General features: G+C 52.6%; 12 protein-coding genes across 12 annotated transcripts; 6 read left to right on the top strand and 6 right to left on the bottom strand.

The window, feature by feature from the left end:
- Nucleotides 1-55: 55 nt before the first annotated feature.
- Nucleotides 56-2,091, top strand: CC77DRAFT_620569 (hypothetical protein). Its single transcript, XM_018532486.1, has 3 exons — nucleotides 56-490; nucleotides 541-837; nucleotides 891-2,091. The coding sequence occupies exons 1-3, from the start codon at nucleotides 463-465 to the stop codon at nucleotides 2,045-2,047; spliced, it is 1,482 nt and encodes a 493-aa protein (XP_018389146.1). The 5' UTR covers nucleotides 56-462; the 3' UTR covers nucleotides 2,048-2,091.
- Nucleotides 2,092-3,060: 969 nt separating this feature from the next.
- CC77DRAFT_1058233 (hypothetical protein) lies at nucleotides 3,061-4,752 on the top strand (the record flags this gene model as incomplete). Its single annotated transcript, XM_018528108.1, has 2 exons — nucleotides 3,061-3,315; nucleotides 3,415-4,752. The coding sequence occupies 2 exons, from the start codon at nucleotides 3,061-3,063 to the stop codon at nucleotides 4,750-4,752; spliced, it is 1,593 nt and encodes a 530-aa protein (XP_018389145.1).
- An 812-nt stretch (nucleotides 4,753-5,564) lies between these two features.
- CC77DRAFT_1058232 (hypothetical protein) lies at nucleotides 5,565-8,558 on the bottom strand (the record flags this gene model as incomplete). Its single annotated transcript, XM_018528107.1, has 2 exons — nucleotides 5,565-6,701; nucleotides 6,753-8,558. 2 exons carry the CDS (start codon nucleotides 8,556-8,558, stop codon nucleotides 5,565-5,567), a joined length of 2,943 nt encoding a protein of 980 aa, XP_018389144.1.
- A 1,723-nt stretch (nucleotides 8,559-10,281) lies between these two features.
- On the top strand, nucleotides 10,282-12,756 carry CC77DRAFT_982589 (alpha/beta-hydrolase; the record flags this gene model as incomplete). The annotated part of the gene is made up of 3 exons (XM_018536120.1): nucleotides 10,282-11,523; nucleotides 11,884-12,343; nucleotides 12,410-12,756. The coding sequence occupies 3 exons, from the start codon at nucleotides 10,282-10,284 to the stop codon at nucleotides 12,754-12,756; spliced, it is 2,049 nt and encodes a 682-aa protein (XP_018389143.1).
- Nucleotides 12,757-12,862: 106 nt separating this feature from the next.
- CC77DRAFT_1091912 (hypothetical protein) lies at nucleotides 12,863-13,561 on the bottom strand (the record flags this gene model as incomplete). The annotated part of the gene is made up of 2 exons (XM_018529605.1): nucleotides 13,182-13,561; nucleotides 12,863-13,126 (listed from the first exon to the last, which is right to left on the bottom strand). Exons 1-2 carry the CDS (start codon nucleotides 13,386-13,388, stop codon nucleotides 12,863-12,865), a joined length of 471 nt encoding a protein of 156 aa, XP_018389142.1. The 5' UTR covers nucleotides 13,389-13,561.
- Nucleotides 13,562-14,108: 547 nt separating this feature from the next.
- CC77DRAFT_619478 (hypothetical protein) lies at nucleotides 14,109-16,610 on the bottom strand. The gene is made up of 4 exons (XM_018532483.1): nucleotides 15,458-16,610; nucleotides 14,835-15,408; nucleotides 14,470-14,786; nucleotides 14,109-14,419 (listed from the first exon to the last, which is right to left on the bottom strand). Exons 1-4 carry the CDS (start codon nucleotides 16,175-16,177, stop codon nucleotides 14,357-14,359), a joined length of 1,674 nt encoding a protein of 557 aa, XP_018389141.1. The 5' UTR covers nucleotides 16,178-16,610; the 3' UTR covers nucleotides 14,109-14,356.
- Nucleotides 16,611-16,903: 293 nt separating this feature from the next.
- CC77DRAFT_1017365 (Yip1-domain-containing protein) lies at nucleotides 16,904-18,157 on the bottom strand. The gene is made up of 3 exons (XM_018524394.1): nucleotides 17,948-18,157; nucleotides 17,344-17,890; nucleotides 16,904-17,294 (listed from the first exon to the last, which is right to left on the bottom strand). Exons 1-3 carry the CDS (start codon nucleotides 18,033-18,035, stop codon nucleotides 17,045-17,047), a joined length of 885 nt encoding a protein of 294 aa, XP_018389140.1. The 5' UTR covers nucleotides 18,036-18,157; the 3' UTR covers nucleotides 16,904-17,044.
- Nucleotides 18,158-18,238: 81 nt separating this feature from the next.
- Nucleotides 18,239-20,017, top strand: CC77DRAFT_1017364 (galactose-1-phosphate uridylyltransferase). Its single transcript, XM_018524393.1, has 4 exons — nucleotides 18,239-18,481; nucleotides 18,533-18,584; nucleotides 18,640-19,417; nucleotides 19,467-20,017. Exons 1-4 carry the CDS (start codon nucleotides 18,381-18,383, stop codon nucleotides 19,769-19,771), a joined length of 1,236 nt encoding a protein of 411 aa, XP_018389139.1. The 5' UTR covers nucleotides 18,239-18,380; the 3' UTR covers nucleotides 19,772-20,017.
- A 281-nt stretch (nucleotides 20,018-20,298) lies between these two features.
- CC77DRAFT_1058226 (hypothetical protein) lies at nucleotides 20,299-20,825 on the top strand (the record flags this gene model as incomplete). Its single annotated transcript, XM_018528106.1, has 3 exons — nucleotides 20,299-20,403; nucleotides 20,499-20,573; nucleotides 20,709-20,825. The coding sequence occupies 3 exons, from the start codon at nucleotides 20,299-20,301 to the stop codon at nucleotides 20,823-20,825; spliced, it is 297 nt and encodes a 98-aa protein (XP_018389138.1).
- A 197-nt stretch (nucleotides 20,826-21,022) lies between these two features.
- On the bottom strand, nucleotides 21,023-23,104 carry CC77DRAFT_1058225 (tyrosyl-DNA phosphodiesterase 1; the record flags this gene model as incomplete). The annotated part of the gene is made up of 5 exons (XM_018528105.1): nucleotides 21,023-22,284; nucleotides 22,349-22,415; nucleotides 22,466-22,492; nucleotides 22,558-22,624; nucleotides 22,680-23,104. 5 exons carry the CDS (start codon nucleotides 23,102-23,104, stop codon nucleotides 21,023-21,025), a joined length of 1,848 nt encoding a protein of 615 aa, XP_018389137.1.
- Nucleotides 23,105-23,409: 305 nt separating this feature from the next.
- CC77DRAFT_618845 (hypothetical protein) lies at nucleotides 23,410-25,113 on the bottom strand. The gene is made up of 2 exons (XM_018532482.1): nucleotides 24,851-25,113; nucleotides 23,410-24,797 (listed from the first exon to the last, which is right to left on the bottom strand). The coding sequence occupies exons 1-2, from the start codon at nucleotides 25,031-25,033 to the stop codon at nucleotides 23,538-23,540; spliced, it is 1,443 nt and encodes a 480-aa protein (XP_018389136.1). The 5' UTR covers nucleotides 25,034-25,113; the 3' UTR covers nucleotides 23,410-23,537.
- A 1,333-nt stretch (nucleotides 25,114-26,446) lies between these two features.
- CC77DRAFT_1017361 (hypothetical protein) lies at nucleotides 26,447-26,826 on the top strand. The gene has a single exon (XM_018524392.1). It carries the CDS (start codon nucleotides 26,561-26,563, stop codon nucleotides 26,801-26,803), a length of 243 nt encoding a protein of 80 aa, XP_018389135.1. The 5' UTR covers nucleotides 26,447-26,560; the 3' UTR covers nucleotides 26,804-26,826.
- Nucleotides 26,827-26,835: the final 9 nt, after the last annotated feature.

The following is a 26,835-nucleotide window of genomic DNA, read 5'->3' as shown; positions in this document are numbered from 1 at the left end:
GCACACGACCCAACTGCACTCTCTCCAATCCTCCGCTAGCCGCTTCAGGCAGCCGTCCGCCGCGTGCTTGCTCATATTATTCTTCTACGCTGCGACTGCCTGCCTCGTTGCCAGTGAGGGGCAACTGGTCGCTTCGTGATTGTGTATTACATCATACCCACTGACTCGTATACATTACCACCTTTCATCCATCCCATCCTATCCCATCCTAGGTGCCGCACCAGGCCCGGGTTGCACCACCTTCACTCCCTACTCTTTCCTCTAGCCGAACTTGTGCGCCTCTGTGCCACTTGGACCCTGCCTATTTGACCCGCCTACGTTCCCTCGCCTGATCTGTCCGACATCCTCACAATCTTCCACCGCCCGTCCCAGAGCGAATGATTAGATTCGACATACCAGGACGAGTGCGGTAGAGCAGGAACGACTCATCCCGAGCCACTTTGCTCCCTCGTTCCTGCCACAATGGATACCACCTTCATCACCATCCACGGTATGTCAACTAACCCTCCCCGCGAGCCACCCATTTCTCACTCCCGACAGACCTCTCCGATGACGCCCACATCTTATATTCTTCCGATTCTATTGTCGACATCCTCGGCCACACGCCCGATGAGGTAGTCAATCGGTCCGTGTGGCAATTTTTTCATCCAGATGAACTTCCTCTGGCCAGGGCGCATCACAGCCGGGGAGTGAGACTGGACAAGGCCGCTGTCTTGTCCTATTGCCGCCTGAAGAATCGCCAGGGGGAATGGGTCGGTTGCGAATGCTGCTTCTCCGTCGTCTACGATGTCCTTGTCTGCTGCACTAGCATCTATAGACATGGTATGCAGAGCCAGAGTAAGTCTTCTAACCCGTTTGGTCCTTGCGGCTCGCTGACCACAGCCAATCAGAACGTGCAGTCGAGGCTCCTATAGTGCGCAAACTGTTCGCCTCGTCACCCAAGGACCCGCGCTACCACATGTTATCGCATCTGTCTAGCAAGTTTGATCTCGGCCCCGATGATCAGACTCATGAGCCGCGAGCTGCCTTGTTCCTCAACAGGTTCACGCGAACCCTGACTGTCATGTACGCAACCAGTGGCATTGAGCAGATTATAGGTATCTCTGGAGAGGCTATGAAGGGACGCAGCTTCTATTACTGCATTGCTCCCAATTGTCTTGAAGACGCTGTCCGCTGTCTGGAGTCGGCTAAAGGAAATGACTCTATCGCTTATATGCGCTTCTTTTTTCGCGACCCTCGACAGGACGACGCACCTGATGTCTCCTCTTCTGAGAGCGAAGATGATATCATGACAGATGTCACATCCGACGATGAGTCTGAGGGTGGAGTAGGTCTCGGCGGCCATTCTACATTCAACGGTACAGCCAGGCATCCTTTAGACTCAAACCACACCACAGATAACAGTGAGGAGCGGTCTGCGTCGCGCACCAATTCTGGCGATAACCGCAATCCAAGCGACCCGCACCACGTCATGTTTGGTGGTTCTGCGCCCCGCTCATCGATATCCTCTGTCAGTTCGCCTCGTTCTGAGGTTCGCGACGATCCTATCGAACTCGAAGCTGTCATATCCTGTACTTCCGATGGGCTGGTCGTGTGTCTACGACGTGCGCGCCCCATGTTACCAGGCACAATGCCTGTTGCCCAGCCAGCACAGCAATACAATGGCATCTACGCCGCACCATGGGCAACACAACCCGTGTTCCATCCGGCTCCACAACAGATGCCTCAATATCCTTTGGGCGCCCGACATCCAGCCATGGTGCAGGCAGGACCGTCCATGGAATTCCAGAACAACTTCATGCAGAGCATTCGCGACGTCGCCGTATTTGCTTGGGCACTTACTGGCATCAACGGCAGTCTCGTTGATTATGCTCGTGGTAAACCAATAGGGGAGAGTCAGCCACCAGAGGGCTTCCCAGTCTGGAACCCTTTGCCAAACCCCGGATTTGGCAAACAACTGTCTGCAGCACCATCAGGTTATGTGTCGGGGTCCAATAGCTCGTCAAGCAATGACCCATTTGGATTCGGCGACCCAGGTCTCCGCTGAGAGACCAGCTCCGCATTTTGGCATCTAACAGACCCAACATCGACATGCGACGCGGTGTCACCAGCAGCAATGACGAGGGCGGTTTTCTCATCGACCGAGAAGTGCCACTAGGCCTTCATGCCACACGACTTTGATGACGGATGCTGTACGCAGCTTATGATTTTTATGTGAGCGATAGCGCGGAATATACCAGGGCCATATGCGGCTGTTATTACCATATGGTACGCTTTGTTGGACCACTCCTCTCTTTCTAATTCAACTACGCATAGCAGCCACTAAAAGACTAAATACTTTCGACTTTTCGTTGCTGTTTGCCTGTTTGTAATCGTTGCCATGCAGTCACACGAGCACCAGAATTACGGTCTCGCATCCATTCCGGTGAACTATCACATTCTGGGAAGCTTGGCGAATGACTGCAATTGCGGTCGTTTCGCTTCCTACTACGTCATGCGGCGAGGTGTAGGGGCAACTCAGACCCTGAGCTACCCAAAGACCACAACAACTTCTCGCAGATAATGGTCGCGGCTACTATAAGTTCCAAGAAGAGTTCTAAATGGCCACATTCCTAGATCCACCACTAGCGGGCGCACAAGACTGACAGGCTTTGTTGTTCGTTTTGGTTTCGCCCTTGCAGCAACCACATGGGGCTACAAAACCCTTGAATCGTGTTCTCTTTGTCTCGTTGCTCTTGAGGCTGACGCTACACTAACACTCGGCAAATAGAAACTCAACATGTACGCCATAAATATGGGGACTCACAATAAGAAGTACTAGGTATATGTTCCATCTTGTGCTATTCCTCTTACAATTCCGGTCGCTTGATCTGCTTCCGAGCCGTTATTTGCATCGCCACCGCAATGGTACGCTGACATGTTGCGCGTCCGATTATTGCAATCCGTTCTGACTCATTTTTCTTGGTAGGCTTCGAGGTCGCCTCTTCCTTTGGCGTTTCCTATGCCTTGCCTTGATATCCAAAGACCACTGTAATCTTCTCGAAAGCCAACACTTCTGGCATGGCCTCCCCAACACGTCGGATACCCTTCTGGGCTTCTGTATCTGTGGTTTGCTCTTTAACGTTTGTTGTTCTCCCATCCATATGCTTTGCGCAGGATGATTTCGATCTCAACAGTAGTAGCCCTACTGCATCGTCGACCCCAGCAAATAATTCAAGCTCGACAAGCTCTGCAGCTGTACAGACACACACCATTTCAGTCGGCCTAGCAGACCACAAATTCAGACCTGAATCAACAAACGCTAACATTGGCGATGTAAGTCATCTTCTGCAGGCGACCAGGAAGAAGCTCTCGTACTTATCGTTCCTGCCAGCAACCCAACAAATACATTGGAGCCCTACTGACATCTTAAAGACGATAGAATTTGCCTTTTACCCTCTAAACCATAGCGTCGTGCGCGCGGAATACGGCTTCCCATGCATCCCCTACGAAATGATTGGGCAAGGCAAAACTGGTTTCTTCAGCGGGTTTAAGCCCGTCGACTCTGTCCTTACCTCCCCGCCAACCTACAGCATTGAGATCGAAAACACCGACCCCATATTCTTCTACTGTTCAGCTGTAGGTTCTTGTATAAATTACGGCATGGTCGGTGTTATCAATCCGAACACAACGACCAGTGTCGCTCGGCAACATCAGCTAGCGCTTGATAGCAGCTACATGCTCAACCCTGGCGAACCATTTCCACCGGAGAGTCCAGAGTCGAGTAATACACCCATTAGTTCAGGGACAGCAGGACTCAGTGATGGCACCAGCAGCGAGAAGGAAGGCCTTTCGACTGGTGCCATTGCAGGGATTACCATAGCATGCTCTTCCGTTGTCATCATCGCAGCCTTGCTTTTCTTCTTCTGGGGCCGCACAAAGGGCCTAAGAGTCAAAGTCGATCAAAACACAGGAGCGGTACGCCAAGGCCCAAACAACAGGAGTCTGCCAGCAATCTTGGAAACCGGTCACACGCATCCTGCCATCCTCCGTGGGAACGAAGTAGGGGGTGTCTATCACCAATACCAACGAACGCCTCTTTTGTCGCCACCCATTGTAGATTCTGCATACCAACAATACAGCTACAATCAGTACAATAATGCACCAAGTTATAGTACGCCAGTACCATCGTACTTTCACCCGCCTCCGCATTCTACTCATGCACCTTCTCCTCTACCTCATCCGCCGCCGCCATCATCTTTGCAACAGGATCTACAGCAACAGCAGAATGCGTACAAATACGATATCAACAACCCTGCCGGTCATCCCGGTCAAACAATTCCTCCTATACAACGACAACCCCCACCTAGCTTCCACCACGCATCCTCCCAACGCTCCCTAGGTGGTGCATTTGAACTCTCACCTACAGGAGATTATCCAGCAACTCTTCAAAACAATCACGTCAATCCCTCTCACATTGGCAACAACGCCAACGCCGACAGCCCTGACATCATATCTCCATGTCCTTCCCATGCGCACCGTATAGCATCAACACCACACGTTCTTGCTGCCGCCGCCACTGCTGCTACCAACGAGGTAGAAGAAGCGATACCAAACTACTATGAGACCGTATACAGACATAGTCCCAAACATATCAACGGGGGACGGATTGGACCTACAGAAATAGACGGGAGGGCTGTGACAGGGGAGATTGCACCTGCGAGAATGATAGAGGCAAAGTGGGAGGAAGTTGGCGAAAAGACAGTAGGCTGAGGAGTGGTTGTTTGCAGGGGGCAGATGGTTTTCGTCTGTCTTATTCGTTCTCTTTCGATATTCGGTTTTGTATTGGGATTTCTATTGCTCTTAATCTATGTCTCCTTTTGTGGTGTGGAAGCACACTTCGTTTGAGGTTTAATTGAGTATGATATAGATGGATAGTAGCCGAATGGATGTATATACACTGGAGAAGTTTATTGTCAAAGACTTCATCATGTAATGTATTCTAGCTCCAAATCCCTCGGTACCCTGCCTGGTCAATGGGCGTCATGTTCGACTGTCATAACACACCTATAGATGCAACATAAAGGGACCAGTGACTGTTTGATGATAGTATTCACATGTGAATTCTTGTTTTCATTTCATCTCGGCTAAACACAGACGCTCAGCAATAGAGGACGCGGCTTCAAGACTCGGCTTCAGGCCGCGCAGTAGAGAAGAACAGGGCTGCCCGTCTTCTCAACTTCCATCTCTTTCATCCCTGGGACGCTCAGCGTGAGAGCCAATCAGCGCCACACCAGCTCCATCCGTACGTAGACCGGGAGGCTAACTTGCGTGCAATAGAGAGCTCATTGGAAGTATCCCGCTTTTTTGAAATCTCCATCAAATCGATATGAAGTAAGCCGACCGAACACTTCAAGTCGTTGGAAGAAAAGGATAAGAACAGAAGGAAATAGAAAAGTGAGAAAACAAAGGATCGTTCGACTTGTAATCATTACATGTTGTTACACTCCAAAGATAGAAAGAAAGAACCGCGGGTCGCCCTGCGGCCCGCGAACTGATTCTGAACAGGAGCAGGGTATCGTGAATCATGTCGCTGATGTCGAAGTAGAAGTAGTCGCCATAGTAGGCGCGACGGATACTTCAGACGGCTTCGCTTCCTCTGCAACGGGTGGGAGGATCGCTTCGACAGCCTTGGGAGGAGGTGAGTTCGTATTGGGCAGGCTAGCCGTCGATAACGTTGGCGAGCTTGTCGATTGCGAATTTAGGGGCGGCATAGCGTTCGAGCCAGTCGACTGTGTTTGCGCCAGCTTGGTTTTTCGGTTGCGGTTGGTGTAGTCACTTAGACTAAGCTTCTTGCGCGCTGGCGCAGGCTTGACAGCGTTGTTTACAGCAGGCGAGAAGGGCGATGCAATAATGGAGGCGCCCGGTGATTGCGCGACTGTGCTTTCGTTGAGAATAGAAGAAGTCGATCCAGGGGTGACAGCGCGGTTGTTGCTGGCGTTGACCAAATCGAGCTTCGCAGGCATCTCAACATGAAGATCCACAGGCTTTGGTGTCAGGCCGGTCGTAGATTTCGGAGATGGTTCAGCTGGCGTCGAAGCTGACCACGGAGGGTCGAGGGGTTGTATTGACGGTTGAGGAGCCTCCTTTGGAGCTTCCTTGGGAGGTTCCGGAGCAGATACCTCAGCTGGCTCTTCTTGTTTCGGTTCGGAGATTTTGACGGTTGTATCCTCAGAGTCAGTCATCTCTACGTCCACTGGAGGCTGCGGCATAGGCTCCTTTGCAGGTGTGAGCTCTTTGTGTCTTGTATCAGGTGCAGGCTCTGTAGAGATATCCATCGCAGAAGGCTCCTCAAGGGGTGGAGATGGTGGTAGCGGCGACGGCTTATTTGACGACACATCCTTCAAAGCTGGCGATTTGGCTTCCATCTTGACCGACGTGGATCGCATTCGCTCGCGTTGTAGTTTGTCCTCTTGCGCCTGCTGCAGAAGCTTACGTTTAAAGGATAGCGGGGGCTTCATTTGACGTGGCCTGATGCATGCTTGTGACTTTACATCGTTATCTTCAACTGTCTGCGTCGACGAGTCGACGTAGACGGGCTTTGGACGGGGCGCAGGACGGCCGTTGGTCTTTGTAGAGCTCCCCGATGTTTTGCGTGCTACACCGTGACTATGTTCGCGATGGCGAGCCGAGGGCGAAGGTTCAGGGTGTCCGAGTCGTCTCTGAGTATCTGCATTAGCAACAGGAATCGGGCAAGAGGACAAGCGTCTTACCGAGGAAGAGATGCTCGGAGTATTCAGATTCGATCCAGCACTGGTTCGTTTCCTCTTGCCCTTGTGCTCATCGTGATCAAGCTTCTGGAACAAAAGTTCTTGATGCTGGATCTTCCTCTTTTCGCGCTCAGAGAGTTTATCGCCTTCCAAGGACGAGAAGTGGGTTGCTGGTGTAATGTCGCGGCTGCTCGACTTGTGCGAGCCAGACGTAGAGCGAGCGTCCATTTGGTCTTCGTCGATTGTATCACGGTTGGCAGTTTCGCTACCAGCACGACTGTTGGTTGCGTGACCCGTACTCATAGGAGAAACCTGAGACTTTTTGACCTTTTTGCCTTTGGTCTTCAGCGTGGGTTGCTCTGTAGTCGTGTTGCGACGAGCGCGCTCTAGAAGGCACTCGTTGCCGTTGGATGTGTCGCAAGCGCAGCCTCCGAAGTTAGCTAAGACGCAAGAAACCCAAGGCTGTATTCTCTTGAATCCTTCTTTGGCGCCGTTGGTGACGACTCTGGCAAGCTGCTTTTGTACTTCGGAATCAATGTCCCAGCCAACTGTGAGTTCCTCACCCGGGCTGATCTCGCGCGTCGCTAAGAAGCAGAAGTGGTAGTCGTTGCTGGAGTCAATCAAAATCTTCATAGACATGTTCGGGTTGCAACTTCTTCGTGAGTATCGGAGAATGTTGCCTTCCCGACGGGTGTCAATGTATATTGGTAGGTGAGGAGGAAAGAAGACGAAGGGTTCGGGGTGTCGGAGCAAGTCCCATCTGTTGGATGCATCGGAATAGTAGTCTGCCTTTCGTCCGATGAGACCTTTGAGCTCTCCAACGTAGCCACCGTCTGGTACTGGGGTCTCGGCGGTAATGAAGTGCCATTGTGGGTGCAGGCCATGCGCTAGTATACCCGAGTCGACATCTGTCTGTTTCACGATCTCTGGCGCAGTTGACGTTTCGAGTTCCTGAATAGTAATATCAATGCGTGAGAAAATGTCTTGTGGTTTCTTCCCTCCACTTGCTTCGGCAAGGGCTTCCGGGTCTTGGAGCCACATAGCTATGTCGTTTGCGACATCGATGCGGGTGTACGAGTTGGAATCAGCTGAGGGTGGTTCGGGTTGTCGATAGAGGTGCATGAACTCGGACGAGTAGTCCTCGATAGGAGCCTCTGGGTTCGTGGGTGATTTGACAGGACTGTGGCCATTGAGCATAACCGAGCCGCCTCGTTTTCGTGATGTTGGCACGAGAGCTGGCGCTTGGCTAACAACGCCCACGGATCCAGAAGGACGATGGCTCGTCTTGGGACGCTTGTTGGGCGGTGGCTGGTCTCGTGGGCTACCACTCTTCCGATCAGGGGTGTATTGAAGGTCCCCGTTAGTTTGCATTGGCCAGCCATTAGATTGTACGGGGCCGTGGGTATCCTTGGTTCGCTTCTTAGGGTTCTTGGTTGATGCTTTCGGTCTGCCTTTGCGCTCGCCGATGCTATGTACTTCTCTTCGGAGGCGTTGCTTCTCAGAAGCGCTTTTTGAGTCGATGGCTCGCGGGAGACAGTCTGCGCACTCGTGTACATCGGGAACGTGTTGGGCAGATTCGTAGTAACAAACAATGTGCTGCCACGTGTCGCACTTCTCGCACAATACCGTGTTGCCATCGTCATCGGAGTATCCACAGATGCACTTTATCGTGGATGACTCTTCTTCCTCGATGGTGGCTTCTAGTGGAGGCGAGGCGGTCGCGAAGGTGGGTGGTGGTGGGCCAGCGTAGAGGGCGAGAGGAGCCGGCTGATGATCAGCATACGCCTGAATCGACGAGACGTCTGTCATAATCTGGCAGTGAGGCTCGCTTGTATGTGGTGTCATGTAGTGGGTGCTCAAGCTCTGTATTCTTGGGATCGCATGACGCCCAACGCGCGACCAGGAAGAGCAGGGCGAGCGACGGCGACTCGAGACGGATCAAGTGACCGCCGTCAACGGACAGCCGGACGTTGTGACGATTCGTCTAGCTAAGAGAGGTCGTGGCTAAGGGGAAGAGGGTTGCGTGGCCGGTTGCAGCGAGTGCGGACCGGGGGCAGGATGGCGACGGGGGGCTCGAAACGTCACTCTGGGAGCGTGACGGGAAGCCTATCATGAAGAGATGGTACTGGGACCGTGTGTGTTCGATTGCATGTAATGCGCCGGTCGGTGAGGCAGGGTGGTGAGGCTCGAGGCTCGAGGCGGCTTCGGAGGGAGGAGATGGCTGAAGGCTGCTGTGACAAAGGAAGCGGCGCGCGCAATCAAAGGCGTCGGCGTCGACAGTCGAGGCGACAGCGAGGTCAGTGTTGCAGATGGCGACGGTACGGCAAGGGCGGCGTCAGGCGGTATGGGAGTCAGAATGGCAGTGGAGAATGGAGCGTGCGAATGTCCTGAGAATGAATGGCCCCAACTCTCGCGAGCGAGAAGGGCTTAGCTCGCGGGGTCCGTGCACCACCAAGGACATGGACAGGAGTGAACGCTAGATGTAATTAGTCAACGAGGGGTTACAGCAAGTGCGAGATCAAATTCGGGCGCGTGTCGCCATGCTGGCGCCTTCCAAGGCGCAGCCCAGACGGACATGCGGTGGCTGGGGACATGCGAGCGAAGCCTTGAGCTGGCGTTCATCGCGTCTGAACAGGGAGTGGTATGAGCTTCAGCATCGACGGCATCAAGAGGATAATGAGAATGCAGCCGAGCCAGGCCCGATGGGGATAGCGCCATTCAGAATGCAGTCGCGCGCAGATCAAGTTCGGGGGGCCGAGCGCCGTCCCAAAGCTGCGATGAAATGGAGGCCCAAAGCCGTTGCTCGAAGCGCCTTCCCTCCCTCCCTCTCTCTCTGTCTCTTCCACCTGCGCGCTGCCTTCGCAGAAACCCGTCGCTTCTCGTCGCGCGTTGTGGCGACCGAAGGCGCGAGCGACTCGTCGGGGCAGGCGCGCCGGGGCGAATAAACAACGATAAGCTGCTGCCCCGCCCAGAACGCTGATGAAACATTGGATTGAACTTCGCCACCCAAACGTCATCCAACATGCAGCCGGGTGGGTACCCACCAGCACCGTGGCCTCATCGCGAGCTCTATGTATATCCCTCGACACCGAGCCCGTATCTTGCTTGCGCCCATGGAATCCCACCCTCCTGCCGCCCTGTGTCCTCCGGCTCCGCACCTGCTCTTGCTCCTGTACCTGCGTCGCATGTTTGGTACAAGCCAAACAAGCGGCTGAATGTCAACAAACATCAGCCTACCCATTACAAGACCACCGCAGCTTTAGACCCCAACAACATGTAGAACTCTTCCACACAGCACCAGGCTGGTCTATACCTACGACGATCCTCAATTAACGTTTCCCGCCGCTTCGTCTATTCTACCGTAGTCTGTCCAGCCGCCATATATCCCACGAATAGGCGTGATATCATGTGCCGTAGGTAATATACCACCCGCGCACTATCCAAGCAATAGAATCCTCCTGGATATATCGCCTGTCGTCAACATGTCCTGCGGGATCGTCAGGGACGACTTGTCCCTTCCTCACTTTCCCCGATGGCTATACTTGTTGGCCTTCTCACCATCTCACTGACTCTTCTCTTCTCTACCGCAACGGTCGTTCCCACCCCACAATCAATTGGATCCGATTTGTCAATCATCACACACAATGACCTGTATGGCAACCTCACAACTCGGCATGCAGCAAGCATTTTGCTGAGCACATCGTTCAACTACTCTGTTGCGACCTCAAAGTGCGCTGCTTTAGGCACAAAACTGTGGGACCCCCAACGCCATCTCGAGGACTTGACTTTCCTCCGGTACTTAGACTATGCGAACGCCGCCTATAAGGCTGGTGTCTACTGGGTCAGCAGCAATTCGACGACGAACTGCACAGCAGTTACTGCGCATGCTGAACTGGCATATTATCCTTGCGAAACCTACTTACCAGTACTTTGTTTCAATGCAGGAAACGATCGGGATCGTCAGGTAGCAATAGCGACTAACAATGCAAGAATCATAGGTCTTCGCGAACGATCCTCTTCGTCTTTCCGTTTCCTCGGCATCACATACGCTTCGATCCCAGCTCGTTTCGCCCACTCGACGTATTATCCTCCCCCACCTGGATCCAACATCACCGCACTCGATTACAGCCCGCAGTGTATACAGTCTGGATGTGGGGTTCAAGGGACCCCGGATTGCGCCGAAGATTGCCTCACGCTCAATATATGGACGCCGCATCTCCCCAATGTTGATAATGCAACGCGTAAGGGGAAAGCTGTTATGGTATGGATACATGGCGGAGGCTTTACAGGAGGAGCAGCTAGCGATACTACATTCGACGGTAGCGCCATGGCCTCTCGGGGAGACGTTGTTCTGGTGACCATAAACTATCGATTGTCTACTTTGGGTTTTCTAGCACTTAGCAACACTTCGTTAACAGGAAACTATGGGCTTCATGATCAGAGCGTTGCGCTTGATTGGCTTCGCGCGCACGTTGAGGACTTTGGAGGTGATAAGGACAGAATTACTGTTTTCGGGCAGAGTGCAGGAGCGGCATCGGTTAGAGCTCTGCTTGCATCACCACAAGCGCGAAACAAGGTCTGCGGAGCGATTATGATGAGCACGCCACAAGGCGTAGAATACGCCTCCACTTTCTCCAGGTACCTAACCATAGAAGAAGCTACAAACCGAACCGCGGCAGCCATCGCTGAAGTAGGGTGTACGCCATTGAAGGGTGAAGACACAGTCGCCTGCCTACGGAAAGCAGATCCTCTTGCCTTGGTAGGCATTAGAAACGTTTCACAGCCGTCCGGAACTGTTGCAAGGTCAGTTATCCACTCATATTCAAGAATGAGAGATTTCAGATCACATCTCGTGTTTATTGGATGGTCGTTTGATATTCCTCTCCCTCTCAGTCTTATGGAGTAACTCTAGGCTTAGATATGGATTTTTTGTTTCCCACACCAACTCCATCAAACACCTCTAGGCTCTACCGAGAATTCTCGCCTATCGCTCGCATTCTCTCAGAACACATCCTACCTCTTTCATGACTCTGCACTACCTTTCACTTCGAACACCTATCAACTGGAAACCGTCAATCAAACATGATTGTACTTTTCTTTGAGCTGAGAAACAGACGGAGCTCCGATCTAATAGACTTTTAGATACCCCGTGGTCGACGGCATATTTTTGACGAACGCAACCCTTCCTCTCGGTCCAACAGCACCAAGATTCAATATACCCATAATGTCTGGAATTATGCGTGACGATGGATCACCTTTCACCTCGTATCCTACTTGGTCTAATGTATCTGCTGTACTATCCTCGCAAGGCTTTCCTGCCTCGGCTATCCTTTCTTCGAACTCGTTCCCGTTCCCTGAAGGTGCGAATAGCACTCTACGCATCTTCAATCTTACGTCCCGGGTAGCCACGGATGTGATGTTCAGGTGTCTAGCCCAAAGCACAGCGTATACTGCTGCAAAGAACGGGGTGTTCAAGAGTGTGTATAGCTACGAGTTTGATAGGGCATATCAGATTGAAGACTGGAGTCCTAATCCTCCAGCCTGTGAAGCGCCAGTCACAGAATTGTATCCGTTTGGTGATCCTAATGCGCCCTGTGGGTTATTCAGCTCTAGGAGTATCTTTTGACGTAAAAAACATTGCTGACTCAATCGCAACGTAGTTTACAAATGCCATTCCGGTGAGCTGCTTTCCGTCTTCGGCAACACTATCCCTCAAGGGCGACCGCTGCGGGACGACGACGACATCCCATTCAGCCAGTTCATTGTAGACACCTGGACGGCTTTTGCACGAACGGGTAATCCGACGCCTGACGAAGCATTCTTGATGGCACGAGGTTTTACGAACACAAGCAAGATGGTAAAGACTACGGGTATCTGGGAACCGGTCAATGCGGCGAAGCCAATGCTGAAGGTGTTGGATGTACGAGGAAGAGGTAAAATGGAGGAATTTAGAGAAGGAGCACAATGCGAAGTGCTTGGACAGAGGTTGGATTATTACGATTCATAAGACGTAAATCATTGGGAAAGAAGCTAGGTCAATTCTGTTCGCTGAACACTACGCGAGCAAAGGAATATCTGATACCTGCAAGTCTGGGTTCCTACTTTCCGGTCCGCTATTCGGTGTCTCGTTTCGACACTAGAGTCCATTTCCACTGCATCCGTAGGTTCGGGTGGTCTTGTATATCGCCATCATCGTTCCCTACTTGCTCAATGGTCTCATCCTCTACCCCCTCGTCCACATCCTTTTCATAGATCTTAGCTTGACTCCCTGTCGCTAGCAATGCCTTCGACTCGGCACTCCCTCGTCCTTCTTCCAACAAACACCCATGCGCGTAACCTGTTTTGATGTTTTCCATGCTGTTAGCTGTAACAGGCTCCTAAATTCCTGGATTAGCGCCGCACACTCAAGGTGTCTGTCTTGGACATTCTTACCGGATGGTGACTAGTCTCTGTAAGAGGTAAGGAAGAAGGATATGATGATTCTCGCTGCCACTCTGCAATGTTGAGGAGGAGAGATTCATACAGCTGTTTCCATCGGCGTTGTGGTGGGGGTGTTTGATTTGCCATTATGATGGGTGCAAGTGTAGGTGTATGTGTGTGACGGCAAGTCAAGTAAGAGGGAAGGAGAAATGCGAGCATTTAGGTTTTATCACTTCTTCTTGTTTCGAACTGAGTAGCCAATCAAAGTCGATCTGAAAGGATACTGGAGTTAATGGATCGTAAAGTAGATATAAGTAAGTATGTTGGCTCTTCTCGTCCTTCCTTGTCAGTGCTATTTTTCTGTGTGAATACGTCGGCAGGGTTGATTCGGCAGATCCATTAAGTTAGGGCTCAGTGAGCTCAGTCCTATATATGCAAGCGCCAGTTAATGAAGGAACGCGGCGCAGCAACAGCAACAGGCAGCGAGCGCTCCATCGTGCAACGTCGTACATGGCGTTGTCCAATCCGATGTTTGGGGGCAAGCCCTGCGCCGCATCTCGATTTAGACAACGGGTTGTCCTTTGTGCCCTTCGTAGAAGCCTCACCAATCGGATATTTCTCATGCAGAGCGCTGATAAGCGGGCATGAACCTCGTATGTAGTAAGAATTGCGACGATGTGTCCGCGGAGCATGACTCTGGTAGTCTGGACTATTCGAGCAGACTGTAGATGATGCGTCGCTCTTGCATATAAGGAATCTTGGAAGAAGCAATCATATGTGCAGATGATCGATTCAGGCACCTAGTACGACGATTTGTGTGTACAATCCAGACCCGAGAAACAAGGTCTGTTTGGCATGTACCACAGGATACAGTGCCAATATGAGAGATAAGCAATGACAAATGTTTCTTTCTTGAGTTTCTACTTCTATCCACAAATACTGTGCAGGCAAGACTAATGCTTCGCCGGTCTACCAATGTGTACGGTGCAGTGGATATCACTTAGGAAGCCTCCAAATGCCGTGTCGTCGTGCTCTCATCCCTCATTCAGTCATCGAGACGTATTCGTCTTTCCGTTTGATTGACCTCAATGCAGCCCCATGGCGCAATACCAATTGTGTCGTATCCAGATCTAGCGACCACGGTTTTTTCCACTTCCAAGCTACCAATGCTTCTGAATAAAAGTATCCTACAGTTCCTCTTGCACTTTTTTGACTTCTTCCCATAGCTGCTGCGCGTTCTCAGCCCTCAACTGTAAAATGTCAGTTCCGTACATGTATTAAGGCTAGATAATATTCATACCTTTAGTAAGTGCATCTCCAGCTCGCCCTCGAGATTGGGCGAGTTGAAGAGTAACCGCGTGTCCTTCGGCTTCTCGCCCTGTGCATCGCCGCCGAATACCATGTTACTTGTGACGGCAGCGTTGAGCAGCAGTCGATGGGTGCCTTCTGCGCGTAGGACGAAACGAGCCTTCTTGGGTTCGTCAATTGTGATGTTGAGCTTGAATGTTCCTACGCCACGCTCTTTCCACCCTCGATTCGATCCTTCGCCAGCCATAGTGTAAAGCTTTGCGCGGCCGGTCCAAATAGTCTCTTCGCCCTCTTCACCGGTCTCATGTGCTACAAAATGGTCAGCATTGTAATTCAGATGAACAGAAATTGACATACGCTGTTGTGAAAGGAGTGGCTGACTCGAATGTCGCTCTTCTTTGTCTGTGGCCTTCTCTGGGTCGTCATCATCATCGTCTTCGTCATCAGATGGTTCGCCGATTGCGGCTGCACCAAAAGGCTTCTCTTTCTCCTTGAGACCCTTAATCTCCAAGCTACCACCGGGGGCAGCAAAAGAGCCTATGGGCTTGGCTGCACTGAAGCCCCCAAAACCACCGCCTAGAGATCCTCCAAAAGAGCTGCCACCAAATCCGGAAGTACTTGAGCTTCCAAGCGCCCCGAAGCCACCACTTGAAGATATTGAAGGAGCTGCACTTCCTGCAAAAGAGGACAATTTGCCCGCGCTCGCCCCACCGAACGGCGAACTAGCATTTGGCTTGGAAGCAGCAACGCCCCCAAATGGCGACGTAGATGAGGCGGCAAAGCCACTGAAACCAGATCCTTTGAACTTTTCGTCTGATGTTTGAGGTAATGACTCGGCTTTATCGGAGGCCTTTGGTTCTTGAGGTTTCGGTGCCATGGCGGCAAAAGGTGATACGGCGGAAGAATTGGCAAACCCACCGGTTAGCGATGTCTGGGTGGAGAGTCAGTATGTGTCAATCACGTAGCGTTAGCCACCATACCTTGGTTTTAGATTCTGTTGCATCAGTGGTAGGTTGAACTTCCTCCTTGTCTCGCAATCGCTTAGAGTCTCGCTCATCGCCCACCGACTTTTCTGCAGGTTTTCCATTGGTAGATGCACCTTCCGAAGCTTCTGCGCTAGCTTCGGTATCCTTCTCAACCTGATCGCGTGTCCGCTTGTTCTTGGGGCTTGTCCCGGCTCCTGAAGCTTTGTCGGCCGTAGTCGTTGTGGAGGCATTCTTGTTTGGCGATGTCATTTGGTCGTCTCCATCGTTCTCTTTGATGCTTGTGATAGTACTGGGAGAAGGCTTTCTAGGCGCAGCAGCCTCCAGGTCGGCTGTAATATCCCTTGACCTTTTGCGCGCATGCCGTTCAACCTTCTTTTCCGGGTGCTTGTCTACTTCTGCTTCATCCTCAAAGTCCTCGCGGCTGCGCTTTCGTCGTAACCGACCGCGCTCACTATCTGAGCCAGAGGCGCTGTGTTCGCCTACTTTGGCGCTACCGTTGGGTGCATCGTGCATGCGCCGATCGGAACTCGCGGTGGGATCTGATGTGGCCTGCGCATCGATCTGTGTATCCTTGAGCTTTTCCCTCACATTCTTGCCTTCGCTGTCGCTGCTCTTATCGCTCCGCGCTGGAGAAGTGGGCACAGCTTTGGTGGTGTCTTCAGAGGCTGTAGCAGCTGTGGCTGTGGCCTGCGGTTTCTCTGGCGCGTCTGTCATGGTGGTGGATGTGTCGTGTTCCAGACGCGGGGGATGTCAAGGTTGCGCTTCGCGGGTAGCAGAGTAGGGTACCTAGGGAGAAGGGCCGGCGATGCTGGCCTATGAGAAGCGTTTCTCGGTCGATTGCTGGACTGCGTATGTAGTTTCGGGATGTGAATTGAAGCAGTGCGAGCTTGAATACGGACAATAGCAACTAAGCTCCGTGGTGAAGACCAAGTTGCGGTGGGCGACGGGGACAACAGCGCGGAGGTGGTGTGTCGGCAAGGCTAGTGGCGAGCTGACTGGCCGACAATGCGATGTGAAGGCGCTTTGTCCCGTAAGATAGGGAAACGAGGTCGGAGAATGGGTGTGGCTATGAGCTGCAGGCTTGGATCGTTCAACGGAAGAGAGCAGAGCAGATGGGCCTTGTGGTTAGTGGAGTCGGTCAATGCGCTCTAGTACCAAATTTCCACTACAATGCGCCGAATGCAACACTGTTTAATTACACCGTCGAGTCGAGAACGCAACAGGAACGAGAGAAGTGCAGAAAGGGCGCGCCGTATGTGGTGAATGGCTAACTGGGTGCAAAGTGCTGGCGCTTCTGTCGGTCGTGGTCGAGTGTGTTGTCGCTGCAAAGACCAATGACGAAGTGGGGAAGACACACGGCTAAACATGAACACGGGTAGCAGCAACTTGTGCGTCTACCGCTACTTGGGAACGTACGTCGAGCTTATTTTCATGTCTGTCTCGAAATGCATCTGACATGTTGCATTCGTTGTATTGGAGTAAATATGCAAAAGATATGAATAGCCATTTCCACAGCTTGTCCGAAACGCCAGATAGTGCTGTACCATGCCCCGATACTTTTACATGCATAACATCTCAGCACTAGCTGATGAAGCAGAGGCAGCCTAGAGCCACGTAAAACACAAACAAGGGGTATACTGCGATGCCGACACGGTTCCTCACCACGCCCGACCCGCCCATGATGCTCACGCCTGCTGCCAACGACCAGGCGATGAGGACAAGGTAGACGGGGATGCGCACGATCATGGGTATGCCAACAGCACTGAGGATGGAGGCGATTACGAGCGGGAAGAGGGTGTAGCCGATGATGGAGATGGACTGGAAGAAGGCACTGGAGGGCATTAGTATAGGAAGGGTGTGGGATTGCAGAGAGGATATACATGTTGCCCCCGAGTAGCTTGATCTGCAGCGTCACGACTGCCTCGCCTATCCAGACCATGGCGAAGACGCCGGAGAAGACGAGGTCTTTCTGGTCGCCCTTTGCGCCCCACGAGAGGAACAGACTGAGCAGCAGGCAGAAGATGAGTGGGCCCCAGAGATCCCAGTCGCGCAAGCCCTCGCTCATGCCGCCCTGGAGGATGACATCTGCATCTGGCCATCGCCCTGCAATGTTCCTGAGGCCGCCGCCAAAGCCGTCGGCTTCACCGCGCTCTGCTGCGCCAATGCCTCCGCCACGCTGCATGATGCCGCCGAGCAGGTACTTGGGGTACAGGACCTGCTTCATCTTCTCCCAGATGGCGAAGATGTCGCGCGACAGCGTGTCCCATACCGTCTCGTCGATGGTGTTGGTGGGCGCGCGGCGGTCTTCGCCTGGAATGCTCGATGTCAGGTAGGATTGCGTCTGCGCAGCGCCGCGCTGCATGTTGCCCGTCAGCGGCGCGCGGTCCGACGTGCCCTGAAGAGGATCGTCGAGGTCATCGAGGGTAGCTGGTGGTGGTTAGCTCGTCGTCCATGGCCTCTCGTAGATGCATGCATGCGACACACCATCGTCGGGGTCAATCAGGTCACGCTCCACGGCGTCGTCGTCGTAGGGGTTGCCGGTCGTTGCGGCACTTGGCATCATTGCCGCCATGTTGGGCTCGAGAAAAGCCCTGCGTTCACGGGTCGCGGGCTAATTCTCCAATCGGCAGGTATCGTGGGTTGTTGGAGAGGCTCTGCTGTCCTCAATGCAACGCGCAAGCTCTCGGGAACCTCCATTTTGAGGGTGCGCTACTCGACTCGGCTAGCATCCCGCCGACAGGGAAAGCTTGACCGAGTTAGCGTGCAGGCCTTCACTGACTGGCGTCACTCCCATCTATTTAGCTCACGAGCCATGCATACTGCCCCTGCGCCCGTTTCGCCGTATTCCCCAGGCTGTATATATACTACTAACCACCACCGTCCGCCCTGATCCCATACCAGGAACAATTTCTACATCATGACCGACCCCGTGCTGAACGACATCTCCCACAGGCGCTTCAACATCCTACGAGGAAGCTGGATACTAGTTTCTCCGCACCGCACAAAGCGACCATGGCAGTAAGCATCTTGATGGCACTGATTACTCGATAGTCCACTGAAAACCTACAGAGGCATGCAGGAGTCTCCGTCCAAGACGACCCTCCCAGAATATGACCCAGAGGTATCCCTTCGCCCGGACTCTATCTTTATCCAATGCCAACACTAACCGTCCACAGTGCTATCTGTGCCCCTCAAACACGCGGGCAAATGGCGAACACAACCCCAAATTCGACAAAACTTTTGTCTTTGTCAACGACTACAGTGCCGTCATGGAAGAGCAGCAAGAGTATGACCCCAGTAGCAAGGACGGATCGCTCGCTTCTAGATTACTCCGCGCCGAGGCCGTTACTGGAAAGTGCTATGTTATCTGCTTTTCCCCTTCTCATAATCTCACTCTTGCCGATATGTCGCCGGCGCAGATCGTTCCTATAATAGAGACCTGGACGAACATCTACGTTGCACATCTGGATCCCAAGTCGCCACTGGCCAAGCTTGCATCCGCTACTACTCTCCCGCCCCTATCACAGGGCACTCTTGCAGTTCCGAATGCTCAGTATCGGTACATGCAGATTTTCGAGAACAAAGGCACAGCAATGGGCTGCTCAAATCCCCACCCGCACGGACAGGTCTGGACTACCACGTCCCTACCAGAAGAGCCTGCGTTGGAACTTGTACAGCTGAGTAAATACCGCAAAGAGCAAGGAGGCGCTCACATGCTCGTTGATTATGCCGAGTTGGAATCGAAAGAGAAGACCCGTACTGTTTTTGAGAACGAGAGCTTCTGGGCGGGTGTGCCTTACTGGGCAGTGTGGCCGTTTGAGATCATGGTCGTTCCTAAGCAGCACAAGCGGTCGCTGGTCGACTTTACCAAAGACGAGCGAGCACAGCTGGCAGAGTGTATAGCAGAGATTACGAGGCGCTACGACAACCTCTTTGAGACTCAGTTCCCTTACAGTAAGTCAACTACAGTTGGACTCGCAACACAGTGGCTAACAAAATCAAGGCATGGGTCTTCACCAGGCTCCTCTCAGTGGCACAGCTGATGAGATTGAGTCCAGCCATTTCCACATCCACTTCTACCCTCCGCTCCTGCGAAGTGCCACAGTCCGCAAATTCCAAGTTGGCTACGAGATGATGGCCGAGCCTCAGCGTGACATCACCCCAGAGCAGGCTGCAGAGCGTCTTAGGGCATGTGATGGAGAGCTTTACCGGAAGAAGCTCGAATCGGCCCCAGCCACCAACGGCGTAAATGGCGTAAACGGCGTGAACGGTGTCAATGGTGTTAACGGTGTCAACGGCGTGCACTAGAATATCATTTGCTAACTTATTCACTTTGCGTAAGAAGTTTCACATGCACATAAGCAGTTGAGGAACTCTTAGCCTGGTAGCTCATACGCTCACTGCACGCATATTAGAGACGGCGGGAGAGGTGATACCCAAGAAGAAAGCGATAAACGATACATGATAAACGTTGAGGGCTGTATATAGCGGGGCGCTGCAACGGCGTTTACAGGAAGACAGTACATTTCATAGGTTTTCAATACAAATTCATGCATAATCTTGTGAGCGACAGCTGTGGATGGAGTGTCCATGTGTGCAAGTCCCATGTGATGTATCCTTCGGGAAACGTCATAGGGCAGGTGCCCCACTACGAACTTGATCTCGACCCCGCTACCAGCCAGCAAGGCCCCAAGCTTCTCTCCAACTAGTCCACCACAACCACCTACATCTCTATACACCCTTTACAAACTACACGTATTACAGTAAGAAGCGCCCGATACCTACTGCCTGGAACAGCGAAATGGAGAGAGCTAATGCTTGTAATATAGACCAAAATGCCAGGAGCCAAGTACACCCAGACCTACCAAAAGGTCAGCGCCATGGGCGAGAAGCTCAAGGCGGCTGGCAAGCAGGGTCCTAGCAATGACGAACAGCTAAAGGTACGTCCTTCTTTTCTTTTGTTTCGGCTTTCCCGTTCTAGCCTAGTGTACTACTTGACTCCAGTTCAGATGCTAACTCTTGTGTGTGATTATAGTTGTACGCGTACGCCAAGGTAGCAGAGGGCAAAGACATCAACGACGCCAAGAAGCCTGGCATGTTTGATCTTGCTGTATGTTCTCGCATGCCTTCTCTACTCCTCCGTATTCTCCGTCGTAATATACCGCCTACATACCATTCCCCATACCTGCACTCACCGGGCAACTTCGAACAGCCATGTAGCGACACAAACTGACAGCATGATTAGGGCAAGGCCAAATACAACAAGTGGAAGGAGGTCGTCGATGCCGGCACTACGCAGAAGCAGGCCGAGGACGAGTACGTCAAGGCCGCCGAGGAGATACTGGCCAAGCACGACAAATAAGCGTCGGGTGATCGGAGAGACACTCGTGAGACTTTAGTATCACCATGGCTGTGTTATGCTATATATAATCTTGGAAAGTACAAGGACAACAAATGCTTCCATCAACGTGCTCGTATGGTCAGTGTACTAGTACGCTGCTAGCGAAATTGCCCAAGAATCTGCACGTACTCTACACGGCGGTTGCAATAGTGCTGTTATCAACGCCCATAGCCGCCCCAAGCGTGCCCATTCCTATCCGGTTCCAGATATTGCATGGTGGCACACCAAGGCTTCTCTTCAACATTGTAAGGACGAAGCGGCAGATCGTACGGCATGCGGAAGCCTACGACAGTCTCCGGCCCCAACAACTTCGTTCCTTCTGTTGCCATCTCTGCGTTGTAATTAAGGGCAGGAAGGTCGGCAGGCTCAGGCGTGTCAGCTCCAAACACTGGGATCACGGCGACTTCTTCTGATTGTGTCTGAGCATATAGGCCAGGCCAGATAACAACACCAGCTTCCCATGATTGTATCCAGACCTCTTCTTTCTTGTTCACTACATCGCCCCATGCTTGTTTGCTTAGGTTGGCGCTCGTCACCATTGCCCAGTCGATGGTTCTATGCTCTTCGTCGCCGAAGCGTATGTAGGTCTTGATATGTGGTGCCGCGGGGCCACGATGCGCCTGACGTTTCGGCAGACCATCAGAAGATACATGCTTCCAATGGCATAGTGTTGGATGCATGTACTCTAGCTGCTTTTGTTGCTGTGCTGATTGGAGTTTCCAGTGAATTGATCCACCAGACGCATAGCCATCAAGGGAGGTGCGAATTTCTTCTGGTGTTGGGAAGATGACACTGTATCTAGGTGACAACTTTTCTGGGCTAGACCCACGTTTGGCGAAGAAAGATGATGCCTTTGTGAAAGAAGGTGGGGGTTTCTCCGAGATAACAATTTTGGCTGTCGAACAACGGGCAAGCACTGATTGGAAGTTCGAGAGCCACGTCGGTGTTGCACCCAATGTCGCTATGGAGGATATTTGGGTAACGATGTGAGGGCGCGAGTCGTCTTTCGATCTCGAAACGGGGATACCAGAAAGTACTTCTCGTAGTCCTAGCCATCCAAATGAGGTTACCGAAGGACTGGCTGCAGCAGGCTTCTGTCGTGATGGCGCACTACCGATGAAAGCTGCCCTGATACTTGCAAAGTCATAGTCTGCGAGTTGTGTAGTCAGACCATTCAACCGTTTCCCGTATGCTCTAAGATACTGCAGTAAATCGACTTTGAAGCGTTCACCGCAGCCAATAGGGTGGACCTCAAGAGGATCTATCTGTGGAGTTGCTGCCTTGACTGAAACAGGCAACAATGGCGACTTCCACACTGCCTGTGTCATATTGGCCCAGTCGCGGTAGATCATATTGGCTGTATGAATGACAACCTGCGCAGTATCGTCATGTCGGAAGAGGATAAGCATCTTTGAGTGATCTGAATATGCGTGTAGGAAGTCAGTGTATGTCTCACACGTGGTTCGTACATGAGCGTTACTGACGGGTGCCAAAAGGATCTGGAATATATGCGCTCAGCAGCTCGATATTAGGATATTGTTCTGCTGTTTCCTAAGTCTTCGTTAAAATCTACAAATTAGACACGGAGTCAGGGAACTCACGAACAAGGAAATTCTGTTACTATCATCCTAGAAGATCCGTATTACGAAGTCAGTGTGTGTCTCACATAGAGTGTATACGGGGCATCTCTCACCCGCTTCCAAAAGCCATGTATGATCTTTACTTTGACCATATCCCTCACATCGCTATCGAAGTGCTGCCTAGACGACACCATTAGTGGAACTCATGTGGCAATTGTCTTGAGCATGCACTTACATGACAAAATCCAGATCAAACAAAAAGTTGAAGTTCCAGCATTCTTTGATCAGAGGGTCACCCAACAAATCTGACAAACTCACAGCGTCGACATTCTGGTGTGCAGACAGCTTCTCAATTTTGGTCAGTTGTATAGGCGAAGGCAGAAACCGTGTTTCCTCTTTGCGACTACTTTCGTTATCTGGTGGCTGATTCGTGGTTAGTCCAGCCGGGCGCGACGCCAATGTTTGTTCAGGTATGCTATCGAAGTTCCAAGTCGGCGTGAACGACGGTGGCTCAGGACTTTTGCGACGTGATAGTGGTGGGCTTATTGGCTTGTTGAGACTTGCGTGAACGGCAGGCTCCGCGACTTCCTGGTTCGAGGCATCGTCATCAAGCTTGCGGCGTTTTGGTGGCGGAGTAATCCCCGTCTGTTGGGACGCCATCAATGAGAGTGTGACAACGGTGATGATTTTGAAGTGATGCCTGCCCTGCGTAGTAAGAAGGTTGAAGACAGACCTGTTGACAGTAAGGCACGGACCAGCCGATTGGAGAAGGCAGTCACTTGCGTTAAACGAACAGGTGGAAGGAACAAAAACAAAACCCACCCTGGCCAGCCACATAACATCACAATAGGGCAAGCGTATAAATATCTTAGGGTAAATTGTGAATGGATATCATTCTCGGTCTAGGCCGTAAAGCTCACTTTTCAAAGCATGCGCTCATCAAAGGCTACAAACATACGCCATCTAATCGTGCTGAGCATCGTCTCCACGATGCTCGCTAGCGAACGCTGTGAAATGAAAACAGTATTATGCCTACACAAAACGAAAAGGCATCCCAAACGCCAGGAATCGCTAAATCGAAAAGGACAATGCTTTAGGCCGCGCTGGCGCTGAGCATGGGCTGCGCGACCTTGGTAACCTGGTTACCAGCCCGGATGATTGGGTTGCCTTGTTCGTCCTTGACGATGTTGACCTCCTTGTTCTCCTTTTGGGCGCGCTTCCAGATCTCGACCTCGCATCCACCACGAATGACACCCACCCTCATGGTAGAGAGTAGGTTGTGAGCAGCGTTGGAGTGGAAGTAGACACCGCCGTTGAACATAGCAGTGGCGTCCTTGCCAATGCCGCTCTTGATCAGAGTCTTGCCTCCGGGGTGCTCGTTGATGAAGTCGGTAACATCGTGTACAACACCAGCGACGGCAATCAGACCACGGCCGTTCTTAGCCTGCTCAACATAGTCGTCCCACTCGATGACAGGAAGCTGCTCAAGAGGTACACCCCAGTCGAGCTTGGCGCGCTTCTGGTCAATCTTCTTCTGAAGCTGCTGGACGCGACCCTTCTCGATCTCGTTGGCACGGAACTGCTTGAGGTTGGAGGCGAGACCGAGCTTGCTCCACAGCCAGATGGACCACTTGGTGGGGTCGTACTGGTGCCACTCGATAGCGTTACGGTAGTCAGAGGGGAACTCGTGGTGGAAGTTGTGGTAACCCTCGCCGAGAGTAACAAGGGCGGTGATGACGTGGTCCCTGGGGCTGTTGCGGTCGTCAAAGGGCTGGTCTCCGAGCCAGTGGGCAAGCGAGTTGACGCAGAAGGTAGCCTGCTGGACGAAGAAGATGCGGAGGATACCGGCGTAGATGAAGCCACCCTTCCAGTCGTTCCAGAGAAGACCAGCGACAGCCGAGGGGAAGATCAAACCCATGAAGATGACAACCTTGATGTAGTGCTTGTGCTGCCAGACAACGACGGGGTCCTCGTTCAAGTCGGTGATGTCGGTGCGGCCAATACGCTTGGGGTTCTGCTTCATGACCATCCAGCCAAGATGGCTGTAGAGAAGTCCCTTGCGGACGCTGTATGGGTCCTTGTTGGTGTCGGTGTAGCGGTGGTGGGCACGGTGGTCGCGGCTCCACCAGCGGATGGAACCCTCAACAGCACCGCCGCCAACAAGGGCAAGGAAGACGCTGAGTGGGAGAGAGGCGTTGTAGGACTTGTGTGCCCAGAGGCGATGGTAGCCAGCTGTGATGCCGAGACCAGTCCAGAAGTAGTATACGACGGCCCAGAGGGCGGTCTGCCATTTGAGAGGAGTCCAGAAGGCGGCAACGCAGCCAGCGAGAGGGATGCCGATGATGAAGGTAACCTGGGTCCGACGTTAGCCAATGCTGCGGGGTGCATGTTTACGAACAAACTTACGTTCAGCCAGTTGACGTGCTTGTACCAGTTGGCCTTGGTGATGGGCGTGTCGGTGATATGTGGCTTCTTAGGGTCGTACTTTGGGTTGCGGTTCGGCTCCGAGGTGCTCGCCATGGAAGACGGCTGCTTGACGTAGTCGGGGTCGACGGCCATCATGCCGGCGGTAGGCTGGTGGGAAGGCATACTGAGGGTGTGGTGGAAAGGTAGTAGTAGGGAAAGCGAGGGATGTCGAAGAAATTCGACTGGAAGCAACTAGCGGCTCAAAAAAAGATTGAGCTCCGGTTGGCCTCCGGTGGGTGTGAGTTCAAAGCTCCAACGGCAACGATGGAAAGCTTCACCACGTTCAAGTGAATGACGAGGTTGAAGGGGGGAGGGAAGGAACAGCGAAAGATGTCGGGTGGGAGGGAAAGCAGAGACGGCAGCCGCTGTTAATAAGGCGGCGGGATGGTTGCAGAGTCCCAACACTCTGCGGGCGTGTAAGCGAAAGACTGGGACCTTGCATTGTCGCTCGAGAACCAGCAATCGCCGTAACTTTTGTCATACCAAGGCTAGCGCCGCACACTAACCGCTGTCTCAGGGTCCCGCACAGGCAAAAAGACGGCGCTGGCTGTAACAGCGCGAGAAAATTTCGGGCCTAACTGTCAAGGTCGTGCTGATCTCGGCATCGAGAACAGACCTGGGTGGCGGTGCGTGGTGCGACGTGCAGAATATCCATCAATCCCAAGCCGCCACCTTCCCCAGATTCTAGCAATCGCTGCCCCTCGGCCGCACTATCCACTTGAGAGCTCTCTGTTGCTTCTTCTCGCCCTCGTCCTGCGAAGATGATCACAAAGAGCGGTCTGGTGCAAATCTTCGGCAGCGCATCCCGGCGAGAAGGATTGCCTTACTGGGCATAGAACCTCACGCCGTGGTGATGCCACAAGTCTCGTCATCGCTAGCTCGCTACCTGTCCTCTCCGCTTCAGGCCCCGCTTGGCCACGCCTGCATTCAAAGGATGAGCCCGATTCAAGCTGACACCACCCTCGTTCAGAAGTTTGTTGATATCGCTCTGCGTCCGCACTACCGATATCTTCTGCAGCCTTACGTAGGGTGCGGCCCGCCAACTCCAGCCAGTCTGGGGAACTTGGCTGCGACGACGTACTTCGAGCAGTGGCAAAATGCTCGTCTCCCGATGCATAGTGGAGCTCGTCCATGACTCTCGATGGCGCTTGAAGAAATTCGTCTATGCTGCAGAACGTTGGAGACTTTGAAGGGTCTTCTTCCGCTGGCGCAAAATCCCCGGCACGGCTTGAACCTCGGGTGGCCGGTCGCAAGCTCTTCTCGATTGGGATGGCGCTTCTCAACACCTGCTTTGTCTGTCTCCAAGCCATACAGACGACTTGTTCATATCAACCTCGACGCGCGCCCACCATCGCCGACTCAACACGATGCATCAGTCTGCGAATCAACGCACGCTCATCTGCCTCGGCTCTGTGGGTCTTCTGTGTCACACCCGCTGCACCCTCCAGTGTGGTCTTACGTTTATGCCATGAGGTCAGTGGTCGTCCCAACGCTTCAACGGGTAGGGCTGAAGGCAAACTGTTGGTATGCACGCGCGAGCTATGACGAGCCCTTCTTGCGAACGTTGGTTGTGGTACCCTGAATGCGTAGCCTTGTTCGACTTCTGCCAAGGCGCAATCTGTGACAAAGTCTGCCGTTGGTTATTCCTCGATGAGACGAATGCTTCTCCTCTCTCTTTGCAGTATACCAACACATCAACATAGTACCGCTTCTGTCATCTGGGGCTACCTTGGCATGTACCGTCTGTTAACGATAGCTGAATCCAGCCAGCCAGAGGTCAGCGGTCAAAGTGTGCGAATATCAGCACGATTGCTCGAGATGAACTTGCGCTCTCCAAATAGTGGGAGAATCTTGACATTGTATGCTGTTGGAACGAAACGAAGAAGCTGTTAGTAGTTTTGATGCAGTCCCCAAGGAGTCTGTTG

The sequence above is a fragment of the Alternaria alternata genome (genome assembly GCF_001642055.1).
Source record: "Alternaria alternata strain SRC1lrK2f unplaced genomic scaffold CC77scaffold_4, whole genome shotgun sequence".
In the NCBI taxonomy this organism is placed as follows: domain Eukaryota; kingdom Fungi; phylum Ascomycota; class Dothideomycetes; order Pleosporales; family Pleosporaceae; genus Alternaria; species Alternaria alternata.
Note: the sequence above shows the minus strand (reverse complement) of the source record. Positions and strands in the feature narration are given on the sequence as shown.